The 16243-nt window shown below is 43.7% G+C and overlaps 1 protein-coding gene across 1 annotated transcript in view; it reads right to left on the bottom strand.

The window, feature by feature from the left end:
• Positions 1-16243, bottom strand: part of LOC145414035 (G-protein coupled receptor GRL101-like) — a 189767-nt gene that overhangs the window by 77494 nt on the left and 96030 nt on the right. Inside the window, exons 8-9 of the mRNA XM_080283601.1 lie at positions 10212-10328; positions 7541-7663 (exon numbers count right to left, since the gene is read on the bottom strand). Of these exons, the coding sequence (XP_080139727.1) occupies positions 7541-7663; positions 10212-10328 (240 nt within the window). The remainder of the gene's footprint in view (positions 1-7540; positions 7664-10211; positions 10329-16243) is intronic.

Consider the following 16243-nt stretch of genomic DNA (forward strand, 5'->3'; position numbering starts at 1 on the left):
AGGAGAGGGAGAATTAAGGGGAAGGAGACAGAGGAAGGGAGAGGGAACTTGAGAGAGGATGGATGGATAACACAGACGGGAAGTGAGGAAAGCTAGAGTTGTGAAAGTTAGAGGGAAGGAGAGAGGCACAGTGGGAAAAGGTGAGAGCATGAAGGGTGAGGAAGACAAATGTGATAAAAAAGGGCGAGGGAGGTAGAAGGAAGAGGGAGAGAAGAGTAGAAGGAAGCAGAAAGATTTAAAAGGGAAATAAATGAAGAGAAGAATTGTGAAAAGGATAAAAATAAAAGCAAGGACAGCTGTAAAGGAAGGGGAGAAAAATAACCCTTAGGACTGAGGGTATAAGTGTGATGATAGGAAGAGAGAGTGATTCAGTGTAACAATAAATGAATAAATAAATAAATAATGAAGTAAATGGTGGGGAGAATTTATGAGTAAGGGGCGGTGGAGAGGCGTGGGATGATGGTACGAGGGAACGAGGTGGAGGGAAGAGAGTAAAAACAGTAGAATTGTAAGAGCGTGTTACCTCGGCCCAGGACGTGGAAAGAAAACGGAATGTGTGAAGAAGATGGAAGAGGGGAATAGCATTACGAGTCTGTAGGGGGAACTTACCGAAATTTCTTTAATATTCCCAGGCTCCTATGACTCACTGGAATTATATCGTGTGGTGTTAGTTGAAACGGAACACTAAATTTGTCTCAAGATTCTCTCTCTCTCTCTCTCTCTCTCTCTCTCTCTCTCTCTCTCTCTCAGCTAATTAATATAGCTTGGCGTTAGCTGAAATAAAGAGAAATATATGAACACGACAAAGTTAGTAATGAAAATAACTGTTCAAAATTATACAGTGTTTGTTTAATGTTATCTTCACTGAGGAGGGATTAGAAGGGGCTGGAAAAAAAAGACCCAGTATGGACTAGAGGAGAGAGAGAGAGAGAGAGAGAGAGAGAGAGAGAGAGAGAGAGAGAGAGAGAGAGAGATGGGTACACATGGAAAGTTAAATATCCTTCTCTGCTAAAAACAGATCCAATTTACTTTCTTGGGTGTGAGGCTTCAACAGATTAAAGTGATACTGGATTAAGCTGATTCTGGGTGGATTAAGCTGACCCGGATTACCGACTGCAATCCGCCCATCCTCCATCTCCCTCTCTTTCCCCCCTCAGCTTTACAATAAGATAAATAAGTTAATAGGAGGACAACTTGCACTGGATATTACCTTATTTCATTTTGCATTTTTTTTTACTGTCTGTGCATCAACGTAAAGCTAACATAACACCAACGAGGGGAGAATCAGTGCACGTAACAGCTGCATAACCCTTCAAAATCAGTGCATGTAACGGATGGATAACCCTTAATACGAGTGGAGAATCAGTGCACGTAACAGCTGCATGACCCTTAATACGAGTGGAGAATCAGTGCACGTAACAGTTACATGACCCTTCGAATCAGTGCACGTAACAGTTGCATGACCCTTCGAATCAGTGCACGTAACAATTGCATGATCCTTAACCTTTCAACCCTATGATGTGTTACTTTTCATTATTTCCAAGCCTGATTTTTCGAACTGGGGGGGAGGGGTTAAACACGATCCAAAATTTTCCCAGTTAACCTTATCCCTATTGCAAATCCTTCCGGAATTTGAGGGAGAAAGAATATAAAAAAAAATTACTTACCTGGGCTGAAAGGGTAGAAATAATAATAGACTTTTAAATTGCTGATGTCATGCTGTTAATTGCTATAATCTTTTCACTTTAACTTGGCAGAAAAATTGCCGAAAATTGCCATCTTTTCGTAATATCCACGTGTCTCTAGGTCTTCCAATTTACGACCTGGGTGCGATCGTAAATATGTTCGAATATCTCACCCCTAACACCTCTTCCTTAGCGATTTATTTTGGATGATGCTGGTTAATATCTTTTTTACGATATTTATGCAGAATATGGTGACCTTTGAAGGATTTATATAACATAGAATAGGAGAGTAAGATGTAAAAAGCAAAATAAATCGCTTAGGAAAAGGTGCTATGGCGCTTCCTTAACCGGCGTATTCTCGTCGGTCAAGGAAGCTCCCTAACACCTCTTCCCAAGCGGTTTATTTTGCTTTAGTCACCTTGCCGTCCTCTGTGACATAAATAATTCTATTACCACCATACAGTACTCTGCATAAATAACGTCTATCTATTTATCTATTTTCAGACGCCTCAATCCTGTAAGGGGTGGCCATAAACAAATCGCCTTCATGTCACCCTGTCCACCGCCATTTCACTGTCCTTCCCCCAGCTCACATGTACAGTCGCCAAACTTTCCACCTGGGCCACCTAGCCGCGAGAGGTGGATAACGGGTGCTGGTAACAGTGAATTTGTTTGTTCGTTTGTACATGCTCGACGAAAGTTCGGATCATCAACTCTCGTCTTCCGTAGTGAACCTCAGTCAGAGTTCATCCCAATATTCGGTCGACAATTTTTAGCTGGAAGAATTTCAAAGGAACTTCTTGAAAGTATTGGATAATGCGAGTATTGAAAACAGTAAGTAAAATAATCTTTAAAAATCGCATCTTTACATACATTACATATTTATAAACGTATTCATTTACATTATTATATGATAAACCCATGGCTCATCACTTAATCATTACGTGGATCACTGTGCTTGCAATGCAAACACGGCTATTGTTTTAACAGTTGATATATATTAAATATGTGAAATAGTACTGTGGATGACGTGGTAATTAACGCTTCCGCCAGCCGATCCGTGTGACGTGGTTCCACCCCAGTTAGAAGAGATGGGTTTCTCCCATTAAATACCAAGCCCTTATCTTATGACCTAGTCTTAGTAGCAGGCAGTCAGCAACCAAAATCACATATCCTTGCACCCCGGGCCTCGGTGACGGGCGCTAAAGCGCCTAGGGTCATGGGATTAAAAAAAAAAAAAAAAAAAAAAGTGTTCCAGCCTGTTATGATAATTTTATGTTCGTTATGTTGCATTTACCAATCATATAAGTAAGATGACAGGCAATGGTGATATAAATGTCCCAGCTATTCATGAATCAGTAGCAATTGTGCTTCAAATGACTGGAAGCTTTTGCATACTGTGATGTAACGGTGGAGTCTTCATCTTGCTATAATGTGAGATAATGTTGTTTGGTGAAGACTCGATGAGCGTGTAAATGTGTGACCTCACACAAAAGCTGCACTGCTCACAATCAATTTTCCGTGTAATGTGTAATTCAGTCATGTGAAATGACTATAAAGGTGTGCTGTTATGACCATAGGCATATGAAATATGATACGGTAAGTCATTTCATAGCTGATATAATAGCCACATTCCGCAGCAGTATAAATAAACTCTTTGCCTGTTGAGGTGACGCTGTTTTAACATACCTCTTCGTGGTGCACCACAGAACACATAAAAACATCTACCTAAAGTACTACCAACGAGGAAATAAGCAACCGTTAACAGTATCTGAACATCATTCTAACGTATACTGGTCAGTGTCATTCATGATGTGAATATGGAAGGTATCTTACTTGTAACTTGACATAGATGTTAGGTAACTGCATTCCTCTTCAACCTATACTGATAGTGGTATCAAGTGATAACCCTGTGAAATGGAATTACTGATATAAGGAGAGAGTGAGAGAGAGAGAGAGGCTTGGAGCGATTCCAGTATATAGTGCATTAACATGTTATGGTAACAATGTAAAAACAACAGAGAAAATAAAATATTTAGTGTTGTTAAGAATGCAATATTTAGTAGAATGCTAATGGATCTCAAAGACTAGTTCGGCAATTATTATCACTGGCGGTATGAATAACGTAACCCCCCTCCCCCCGTCCGGCGCCTGCCCTGGCCTTCACAATGCCAAGCTCCCCCCTTAAGCAGCTCTCTCACCAGCTCAACCAGTTGCAGGAAACCGGTCGCATGGAATTGTTGCGTGCCATAGGTTGCACGGACCAAGGCCAAATAAGTATAGTATAATATATATTATTGTATTATATATAAGAGTATATATCTATATCATATTATATATATTACCTTATATAATTAATAATCATATTTATTTGACCTTGGTCAGCGCGATCTATGGCACACAGTTTTCCGTGCGACCAGTTTCATGCAACTGGCTGAGCCGATGGGAGAGCCGCCTTACTCCTGAGACATTTTTCTCTCCACCCAACAACGTACCCAGCCATCTATGGGATGAACTCTGACTCTGACTGAGGTTCACTACAGACGAAGAGAGTTGATGATCCGAACTTTCGTCGAGCATGTACGCAAGAACAAACAGATACACTGTTGCCAGCTCCCGTTACCTACCTCTCGCGGCTGGGTGGCCCAGGTGGAAAGTTTGGCGACTGTACCTCTCCACTCCATCCCTCCATCTCTTCCTCGGCCTCCCCCCTCCCATTCTGCCTCCCCCCAGCCACATCCAAAAAAAAAACGGTGAGGAAAAGTAGTTAAGGAGGTTCATTAACTCAAGAGAATACGGACTCAAGACCAATACGTGCCATAAGTACCCTCACATGCACTTCAAAGAGGTTCACTGATGGAAATGGTTAAACCTTGTGATATGAACCCAAAAGTACCCTCACAAGCACTTCAAAGAGGTTCACTGATGGAAATGGTTAAACCTTGTGATATGAACCCAAAAGTACCCTCACAAGTACTTCAAAGAGGTTCACTGATGGAAATGGTTAAACCTTGTGATATGGACCCAAATTTCCTTCATTTACTCGAGGCGGGAGATGCAGATGTCTGGCCTTTGATCCCGCTGGCGACGTGACACGAGAAGAAGCGACGTCCAGGGTACAATTGACAGCCCGCCCGACCTCCCACCACTTCCCGCCGGGACTACGGCAGGTGACGCACTTTGCCAGGTGACGCACTCTGGCAGGTAACGCACTGTCAGGTAATGCATTTTGACAGGTAACGTACTTTGGCAGGTAACACACTTTGGCAGGTAACGCATTTTGGCAGGTAACGCACTCTGCCAGGTAATGCACTTTGGCAGATAACACACTTTGGCAGGTAATGCACTTTGGCAGGTAACGCACTTTGCCGGGTAACGCACTTTGCTGGGTAAAGCACTTTGCCAGGTAATGCACTTTGCCGGGTAAAGCACTTTGCCGGGTAAAGCACTTTGCCAGGTAACGCACTTTGCTGGGTAATGCACTTTGGCAGGTAATGCACTTTGGCAGGTAATGCACTTTGGCAGGTAACGCACTTTGCCGGGTAACGCACTTTGCCGGGTAACGCACTTTGGCAGGTAACACACTTTGCCAGGTAACGCACTTTGCCAGGTAACGCACTTTGTCAGGTAACGCACTTTGGCAGGTAACGCACTTTTGCAGGTAACGCACTTTGACGCAGGTCGCACGTGTCTTTCTCCTTCTATGAATATCTTTACCTGTCTACCTGTCTATTGATTAGTTCCAGTGAAGCATCCAGGAGTTTTCTTTTCAATCTTTTTTCTTTTTCTTTTTGAGGGGGGTTACCTGGAAATCCCCCCCTCACCTATACAACTATACATTTTTTGAAAGATCACTCTAAATATTGCCAAAAGTTTCATGAGACTCCCAGCAAAATTACAATTATATATTTTTTCTTCTCAGTTTTCTTCCCTTCCCTCCCATCCTTCTTAACATTATAGGCCTGAAGAGAATGCAAACACGAGATAAAGAAAATAATAGTTAAGATTTTGGATGCTGCTACCGTCGAATCGGACAAAAAAATAATAATAATAGAGAAACGGATCAGCTGAATAAAGAGCATATATATATATATTTTTTCATATAGTCTCTCTATACCTACGAATTTTGGGATCTGATACTACACTAAAAAAAAAAGAAGTCAAGAATGAAGGTCACAGATTATGACCTCACTAGTTTAATGAGGTATCACTTCACCATGCACACCTCAGCTCTCACACCCACACTCTCTATCACACTTACACTCTCACTCATAATCCTACTCACTCTCTCTCTCCCTCCACCCTCGCCCCCATCTCTCTGTCTGTCTGTCTGTCTGTCTTTCTCTCTCTCTCTCTCTCTCTCTGACACAGAAAAACATGTCTCCCACAGGGCTCACCACCTGCCATGTGAAGTGACGTGATCGAAGTGTACTCTCTCTCTCTCTCTCTCTCTCCCTCCCCCCCCTCTCTCTCTCACACACACACACACACACACACACACACACACACACACACACGTCAGACGGAGACACATACCTCCCCAAGGATTCGCCACCTGACCCGTGAGGCCGCATGACCTGACTTACGATAGAGGCAGCCGTAAAACGCTATATATTACCAGTGGCGTAGTCAGGTCTCAAATCTGGGTGAGGGTCAGGTGCCAGGATGGAGCCAGGTTCGATTCTGTGTGGCTCACTAGGCCCACCGTGTACGTGCTCACTTTCAAGTAAAGTCCAATGTGCTAAATCTAATGTGCTAAATCCAGTGTGCTAAGTACAGTGTGCTAAATTCAATGTGCTAAATGCAGTGTGGTAAATCCAATGTACTAAATCCAGTGTGCTAAATTCAATGCGTTAATCTAAAGTGCTAAATCCAGTAAGACAAATTCAATGTGCTAAATCCGTGCTGATTCCAGTGTGCTAAATCCAATGTGCTAAATTCAATGTCTATATCCAGTGTGCTAACAGCGCTATATCCTTTTAAAGTATCTAGCACAACAGATATTGAAACTGTCACATTCTTAAGCATTGAGGTCAGGGCACACTCTAACTTGGGGGCTCGGTTCCCCCAGGCCCCCCGTGGCTGCGTCGCTGTATATAAATCCTTTGCCACACAACCCACCCTACCTATACATGGCCTGTCTGTCCCCCCTTCCTCTCTCTCTCTCTCTCTCTCTCTCTCTCTCTTTCCATTACTGTATATTCGGGTTAGGGACGACCTTGTGTTGATCGGCTTAATGAAATCTGTACCTCATAACTCCAGTGTGAAAAGCCTACTAATGTTAAAATTATGAGGACAGAACACGTTTTGAAATTGCGTCCTTGGTGTGAATGGGTTAATAATTCTCACGAAGGTTACCGATGCAATGTCGATGAAGGAAATAAATAAACATAAAAAAAAGACGCAAAGAAAATAACATGGTTGTACATTTTTCTCGAAATACTTTTTTCGTGACCGGCATCATATTTCTAGTTCTGATATTCTAGTTAATATTCTAGTTTCAATATAACTATCCTAATTTCCTTACATCTAGTGGTAATCTCTTTTTATAGTTTAGCAAGAAAGATGAGTGTAAGAAGGAGTGATGTCAACTGCAGGTCAAGTGGACAGAGCGCAGTTAGCCCTCCATTACATCTGTGTGAGTTAGACATAAACAAACAACATAAACATAGGTAGCTACTCATTATATCATATTACCTTCATAAATTTACATATCAATAAAACCTGTACAATATTCCCAAAACTCTCCAAAGCAACAAAATCTGTCTGCTTCACCATCACGAGCTACACTGGCGAAAAAACTACGTCCAACAGACAGCAGAGCATGAGTGAGTCCTGAGGGAGGTACTTACGGCAGTGTCTCTCGTCTGATGCGTCGGGACAGTCGGTGATCCAGTTACACCAGAGACTGATGGGGATGCACTGCCCACCACCACACCGACGCTCACCACCACCACACTCCACCACACCAGCGCCACCTGCGGGAGAGGGAAGAAACACGGGGTCATGGAAGGTCACAGGGGGATCTAACAACGTCAAAGGTAACAAGATAACACTGACCACCACCACACCAGCGCCACCTGCAGGAGGGGACGCCACACAGGGTCATGGAAGGTCACAGGGGGATGTAACAAGGTCAAAGGTAACTAGAAATCACTGACCGCCACCACACAGACGCCCACCACCACCACCACACTCCACCACACCAACGCCACCTGTAAAGGCACCACACCGTGTCACAGGAGGAGGTCACAGAGTTAGGAAGCAAAATGAAAGACTAACAGAAGCATGTACCACCACCACACTGCCACTCATCAAAACCACACCACACCAAACCACACCACACCAGCACTACCTGTACCACCTGTAGGAGGGGATGGCATATAGGGTCACGGCAGGGGTCAAGGGGTCACAGAGAAAAAAAATGAAGGAACAAGGTAACATCTAACCCGGAGACACTGACCTCCACTGCACAACTGCCCACTACCACCACCACCACATCACCACACCAGTAGGGTCAAACACGGCCACGGCAGGTCACGGTGGTCAGAGCATGAGGTCACAAGGTCAAGGGAAAAATACGGGGGGAGGTAACAGGAGGAAGGTAACGGAAAAGTAACGGAGCAACAGAAGAATACAAGGGTACAAAGGGGGAGTAACAGGAGGTAATATAAAGAGTATCATACGAGTGAGGCTGGGTAAGAAAACAGATTAGAGGTAGAGGGAAGGAGGTAACGGAGGGAGGCAACAGGTAGGTAACAGAGAGAGGTCTTGAAACAGGGACAGAACCAGTACAAAGACTCACGCGTGGAGAGAGAGGTATAGAAGGACAATAAGCGAAAAAGGAAGAATAATTAACACAAAAGATGAAGAATTTAAATCGACATGGTAAATGGGAAAAACATAAACAACGATAATAACTTTTAAAGAGATGATGATGATGATGATGATGATGATGATGATGATGATAATGGTGGTGGTACTACTACTACTACTACTACTTAAGAATAATTTTTAAACGCCCAGACCATGCTAGCACAGGGAAGCCTTGGTCACCTGGTGGAGGCTTACGCAGCGTCTTGATATTTTGCGACATCTCTGTTAAGTTTCTTTTCCTCGAGATCTTCTTAAGTCTGTCCTTTGGTACACGTAAGACCTCAGCTCAAATCTTCTTAAGTCTACTGTAAAAACTTCCTTCATATATTTGCAGTAATAAGTAAAGGCTGCCACATTTTTATTTTCAGATCGTTTATTGGAGGTGTTAAAAATACATTCTTTAAGTTTGCAAAATAATAATAATAATAATAATAATAATAATAATAATAATAATACCCCTTTCATAATTACAAACTGATATATAATTCTGTCATTATTTGCAAAGTGTTATTAGACTGTATGCAAAAACACTATAGATTTCAGCTGATTTGATCCAGTATTAAAAATATGACCATTACCCTAGAGAGAGAGAGAGAGAGAGAGAGAGAGAGAGAGAGAGAGAGAGAGAGAGAGAGAATGGGTTAGGTATAGAAAGAATTAGAACCCCGAGGTGTTACAGCATGATGGTGTTCTCGTAGTGATGGGGTTGAAATAAAAAGCTTCAGTAAGTCTATGGAAATTTAACACCTCGCGTCGAAAATCCTTAGGAAGTGACTCAAGGACTGGGCCCCTCCGAGAAGCTCCCACACTAAAAAATTAAGCATCTTATTTACTTTGCTTACCTCTAAAAGTATTGTGCTAATCTGCCGAAGGGATCTAGTAATTATCTAAGAATGCCTAAGAGATGCAGCTTTCTTCCTTAGTTTCCTAGATGTTTTGTTTGCTTGCTTGGTTGTTTGGAGGAAGGAAGGGCTATAAACTTGCTTCTTAAACAGCCAGAACTTAAACACATCCATAAACATTAATATAAGAGAATGAAGACAAGCCGTAAGTACAAAGACAACAAGGGAGACGCCAATGACGTTTTTTTCACAGCAGACTTTAGTAACTGCGAATAAAAAGTCTCCAAGTCTTCAAATTCGGAACACGAATGAACACGAAATTAAAGTAAGAAAACAGGGAGCACACACGTCATTAGAACACGCATGCAACTGGGAAGAGAACACGCATGCAACTAGGAACAGAATACGCATGCAACTTGGAACATGCATGCAACTAGGAACAGAACACGCATGCAACTAGGAACAGAACACGCATGCAACTTGGAACAGAACACGCATGCAACTTGGAACAGAACACGCATGGAACTAGGCAAAAAAACACGCATGCAACTAGGAGCAGAACACGCATGCAACTTGGAACAGAAAACGCATGCAACTAGGAACAGAACACGCATGCAACTTGGAACAGAAAACGCATGCAACTAGGAACAGAACACGCATGCAACGTGGAACAGAACACGCATGCAACGTGGAACAGAACACGCATGCAACTTGGAACAGAACACAGGTGACAAGAAATAACACACAGGTAACTAACAACACTTAAGTAACTAGATGCAACACAACATAAGACAGTGTTGCGTCTCACCACATCCAAGCTCATCGGTCTTATCGTGGCAGTCGAAGGTGCGGTCACAGCGAGCCTCCTGCGGTACACACTGACCACTGCCGCACCGCCACTCACCAGCATCGCACGTCAACACCGCTGTGGCACAGGTAAGGGGCAGGTGAGAAAGGGTGAGGGGAGATGGGCACAGGGGCACGTGAGAAAGGGTGAGGGGAGATGGGCACAGGGGCACGTGAGAAAGGTAAGGGACAGGAAAGGTAACAGGGGTGAGAGAGAGTGAGTAGAAGTGGCTGTAAGAGTGGAGGGTGGATGAGGTGGGTGGTTAAAGGTGATGAAAGGAAGAAATTTCGTGAGTTATAATTCCCACTTATCCTCTATCCTCATCCCGGGTTGAAAGGAAGCTGTTGACAAAGTTTCACAATGACCGCAGACCTTGTGTTGATAGTTCGAAGCTTCTCTAAAACCAGGAGAAACAGTGTCATCCTGCAACCCAACTTATCAAAGCTTCGAACTCCTGAATTGACAATGGACAACAGGCTTCCATTCGGTGCCGAACCCTGACTATGACCTTCCTCCAGTCAGGGGTAGGATTAAATGATAAGAAGTTATGGTTAGACAGTGTACAAATAGTCACAGATCCCTCCTTCACATGTCTGGAGTAAGTTCATGCCTTGGGTACTGAAGGACGAGGTGTATGACAAACTGCAGTCCCCAATCCTCCTTTCCTCCCTCACTGTTTTAACTGTAGTGCATCTATTTGGTTATGGGTTCTTTGTAACTTGGACTCCTAGGGGAAGGGTAAAAACTTTGGTTACTGAATATGCCGTATCTTTCACCCTCCTTGTCATCCTCTCTCATTATCCACATCATCCTCACTCTCTACACTATCTTTACTCACTGTATCTCCCGCTGGATTCAGAGTGGACTAAGTGGAGATAGTGTGAGGTCGGTTGGTCCAATGAGAGGCTCTTTGCTGGAGTAAACTAGTTACGCTATACATCTACACTGAAAGCCCGAATATAGGATTGAATTTAGAGGAAGAGTCTCCATCGCTGACCTCACTATTGGGTACATTTGACGGAAGAAATAACTATGCTAAAACTTCTTGATTTATGTAGAGTTTTATGCCTAATGGAAAAAATATGAAGAAATACCATACTCAGTTCTCTATCTGTCTCATACTTTTCTACAGGTTGTGACACGAATGAGGGTGAGAGAGAGTGGCAGGGAGAGAAAAAGATGGTGAGAAGTGGGACGCAAAGGGAGTGTCGGAGAAAAGTGGCGAGTGAAGGAGTGTAATGCATACATGATGTTACCAGCGACAGTGAGAGGAAGGCAAAGAAATAAGGGAAAGGTGAGAGGACGAGAGAGATGTGGCAGTGAGCCGTGGGTACACAGAAAGAGAAAATGTAACAGAAAAGAAAGAGGAATACTTATCAAAAAAGGAAATATAAAAAAAGGGAAAGATAAGACACTGAAAAAGATGCAGCAGTGAGAGATGAGTGAACACGGAGAGAAATACTGGATAATGGAACACAAATGAATACAAGTGGAAAGGTAAAATAAGAAATGGCTGTGTGAGATTAAGTAATGTGAAAGAGGAGGAGGAGGAGGAGGAGGAGGAGGAGGAGAAGGAGGAGGAAGGAGAGACGAAAGCAGACCGAGAAGGGAGAGAAAGCGAGTAAAAATGCTGCGAGGAACGAGTGATGGTGTGTGTGTGTGTGTGTGTGTGTGTGTGTGTGTGTGTGTGTGTGTGTGTGTGTGTGTGTGTGTGTGAAAGAGTGCTGGACAGAGTGGGTGTGGGAGTGTGTGGCGGTGTCAGAGCGAGACAAAATTAAAAAGTTAGGCAGTGAGAGTCAGACGGTGTGGGAGTGGGGCACAAAAGAGAATGATGGTGTGTGGGTGTGAATAAAACAGAAGATGAGGCGTGGAGGAAGAGAGTGAAGCAGTGGGTGTGATTATGAGAGAGTCGGTGTGAGTGAGGGAAAGAGAGGTGAGTCAGTATAAGCGGATGAAAGAAAGAGAGTCGGTGTGAGCCTAAGAAATCAATAAAACGCCTCGGTCAACAGGATTATCTTTTGCACACACGAGACAAGACAGGCTGCAAAGGTTAATGGCGGGATGGAGGAGGGAACGAATAAGGGCGTTGAGAAAAAACGGCTGAGGGGAAGATGAGGGAGGTGTGGGAGGGAGGGTGCGAGGGGGAGAGACTGCCAGGGGGGATGAAAGAGGTTGGGTAGGAGTCATGTGAAAGGATGGGGAAAGTGGGACAGTGACGCAGTGTGGAAAATGAATGTGCTCTAAAGAAAATTAATATTGTCTTGGATGAAAGTGTATGGCCATAAAAAAGCATAAATGTCCAGCGAAAATGAGAAATAATGTGGATGGAGGTGGACGTAGGAGCAGAGTAAAGGACTAGGGAAGGTGACGGGAGGTGTGTGGTGTCGGGGAAGGTGAGCAGGTGCGTGGAACAGGTGTGACAAAATGGGTCGGATATGGAAGCTCCCTAACACCTCTTCCTTGGCGATTCATTTCCGGATACGTCTGTTGGATATCATTTTGTACGTGATTTACGTAGAGTATGGAGATGTTGGAAGGATTTATATAACATAGAAGGTGTAATAAACAAAATAAATCGCTTAGGAAAAGGTGTTAGGGAGCTTCCTCATCCGATGAGAATACGGGTCTCTTCAGTATGATCAGGGTTCGTCTTCTCGTAGGGTAAGGAGGCTCCTTAACACCTTTTCCTTGGCGATTTATTAATGTGAATCAAAAACTGCATTGACCTTTCCCTGTGACCTTGACCTCTGACCTAGTTTTCTCTATTTCATCCTTTGCTTACCCTCCACCTTACCACCAAGTCTGGTCTAAATCGTTAAAAAAAAATTGCGTTATACTTCACACACACACACACACACACACACACACACACACACACACACACACACACACACACACACAGATATATTACATTAATTACCTTATCAACGTGTAATTAACTTTAGCCTGAAGTCATGAAGAGAATAATTTGCTGAAGTTATGGCTAAAATATCTAATAATCACAGTTGGAAAGGGCAATTAGGGGGTAGTTATTAATGAGTTGTTAGCTAATTATTATGACCCTGGATGATAGTTGGGAAAAAGGTATGTGGCTGTAGTGATGGAGCAGACAGACGGCATGGAGGAGATATGGAGACAGGATGAGGAAGGATGGAGGAGAAGGATAAGAAATGGAGGTACTGAGGGAGGAGATATGGAGACAGGATGAGGAAGGATGTGGGATAAGGATGAGAGATGGAGATACTGAGGGAGGAAGGATGGAGGATAAGGATGAGAGATGGAGATACTGAGGGAGGAAGGATGGAGGATAAGGATGAGAGATGAAGATACTGAGGGAGGAAGGATGGAGGATAAGGATGAGAGATGGAGATACTGAGGGAGGAAGGATGGAGGATAAGGATGAGAGATGGAGATACTGAGGGAGGAAGGATGGAGGATAAGGATGAGAAATGGAGGTACTGAGGGAGGAAGCATGGAGACACAGGAAGAGGAAGGATGGAGGAGAAGGAGGAAAGATGGAGGAAAATTAGAAGCTGAGGAAAATCGTCTGGAGGAGCAGCAAAATACAGGACGTCACAGCACTGATGAATCTAACCCCTTCAAGCTGCGGACGTGCTTTGTATTTTATTCTAGTTTACCCCAGACGATTTCCTTCAGACTATCTCCTCCAGACGATTTTCCTTGAGACGATTTCCTTCAGACTTAAAGAAGACCGGGCCACGAATTCTGGTCGACGGTGGACGCTCCCTAACACCTATTCCTAAGCGACTCATTCTGTTCCATACACCTGACTGTTCTCTTCTGTGTTACTTAAATCCTTCTATGATAGTTGTGGAAGGTCTAGGACACAGGGTAAAGGGCAGATATTTGGGCCTTAGAGCTAGTGAAGGGAGTAGGTGAGGAACTCTGAGTGCTTATTTTGTTTCATATATAGGTGCTGATCTCTGAGTATTCGTTTTAATTCATATATTTTTGCATATAAGCAGAATCTTCGCGTGTCTGTGGCAATAGTGGTTTATTTAGAATGTGCACACCCTTCCTCTGGCTGTATATACTTTAGCATTCAACCTGGCCTATAATTATCCCATACATTTTTCATCTGATTCATAAAATTCGCAAATCTGTTGGTGTGATAGCTTCTGCCGGATTAGCAACAGATTAACATTAACCTCTGAATGATTTGGATTAGTGAAAGGGATTAATAAAGCCGTGTTTTATCCCATCCAGTTCAAGAAGCCTTCCTTTACCTAAATAAAACCACATGTGAAGAGAATGAATAAAGTAAATAAATCCCCCTAGTGAAGAGAATGAATAGTCAATAAATCCTCCTGGTGAAGAGAATGAATAATGTCAATAAATCCTCCTAGCAAAAAGATCATTAATATCTATGCACATCTTGAACGTACTTCTTTTTCTTTTCGTTGGTGACCACAAAATAAAGGACATTTTTCAGGTCTGGACGAATCGACTTTATATCACGTTAATATAATCACTGTTTTTTAATCCCCACCTGGACCTTTATGTATTTTAAGTCTTTGGTCCTTCGTCGGTCCTTGATAAAAAAAAAAAAAGTTACTAAAAAGGTCTGCAAGTCTATTATAAAGTTCACATGTTTTTTCCTTGCCTACCTACAGCCTAGAAAAAGGGTGAGAAGGGAGGATGGGAAGAGGAATGCAGGGGAGGAAAGGGGGGATTGGCAGGGTGGTGGCAGGAGAGAGAAGTGGGTGGTGGTAGGATAGGGGAATGGGTGGTGGTAGGGAGGGGTGGTGGCAGGGAGAATGAGGGGTGGTGGGAAGCAGGGTGAGGGGTGGTGGCAGGGAGGATGAGGGGTGGTGGCAGGGAGGGTGAGGGGTGGTGGCAGGGAGGATGAGGGATGGTGGCAGGGAGGGTGAAGGTGGTGGCAGGGAGGGTGAAGGTGGTGGCAGGGAGGGTGAAGGTGGTGGCAGGGAGGGTGAAGGTGGTGGCAGGGAGGGTGAGCTGAATAAAACCGTCTGTGGAAACCATGAATCTATCTGCCAGTCAAACTCTCTATCTATCTATCCATCAATCAGTCTATCTATCTATCTATCTATATTTACCCTGATACCCTGCAAAAAATGTAATTTTCTTAAAATACTTTACTGTTTCAACAAGAGAGCAGGTTTAGCATTTGATTTTCTCTGCTACAAGCGTTTTTAATTAGCTGACGAGTTTCCTGATGTCATGGTGTGGATATGAGGTGGATATGAGGCTGTGGTGTGGATATGAGGTGGGTATGATGCTGTGGTGGTGGATATGAGGTGGATATGAGGCTGGTGTGGGTATGAGGTGGGTATGATGCTATGGTGTGGATATGAGGTGGGTATGAGGCTTTGGTGTGGATATGAGGTGGATGTGAAGTTATGGTGTGGATATGAGGTGGATGTGAGGGTATGGTGTGGATATGAGCTGGGTATGAGACTGTGGTTGTGGATATGAGGTGGATATGAGGATATGGTGTAGATATGAGGTGGGTATGAGGCTATGGTGTGCGTATGAGGTGGATATGAGGCTATGGTGTGGGTATGAGGTGGGTATGAGGCTACTGTGTGGATATGAGGCTATGGTGTGGATATGAGGTGGATATGAGGCAATGGGTAGGATATAAGGGTATCCTCAGAACCACCTTAGAATTTCAGCGACGAAGCCTAATTGAATGTCAGGTATATATATTCCTTGCACACTAATCCTTAAATCAACTCCTTCATGGCCAGCATAACTCTTGTGTTTCAGACGATTTCATTCAGTTCAGAGTGAGTTACAGGAGCCTGCTGAAAGATGTAATACGATTCAGAGCGGCTATCACCCCGGAGCGCCACTGAAATCCTGTCCTGAAGCTTCTGTAAAAGTTGTATCAGATTACAAGCTTTTACGGGTGTACTGAGGGAGGCGTAACGAAGGCGAGTTGTAACCTAGCTCCTGTGAAGGGCCTGCTGGGTAAGGGGAAAGAATATATACCACGATTATACACCTCT

The sequence above is a fragment of the Coenobita brevimanus genome, chromosome 98, assembly GCF_032717465.1.
Source record: "Coenobita brevimanus isolate Jiangsu-jjx chromosome 98, ASM3271746v2, whole genome shotgun sequence".
In the NCBI taxonomy this organism is placed as follows: Eukaryota; Metazoa; Arthropoda; class Malacostraca; order Decapoda; family Coenobitidae; genus Coenobita; species Coenobita brevimanus.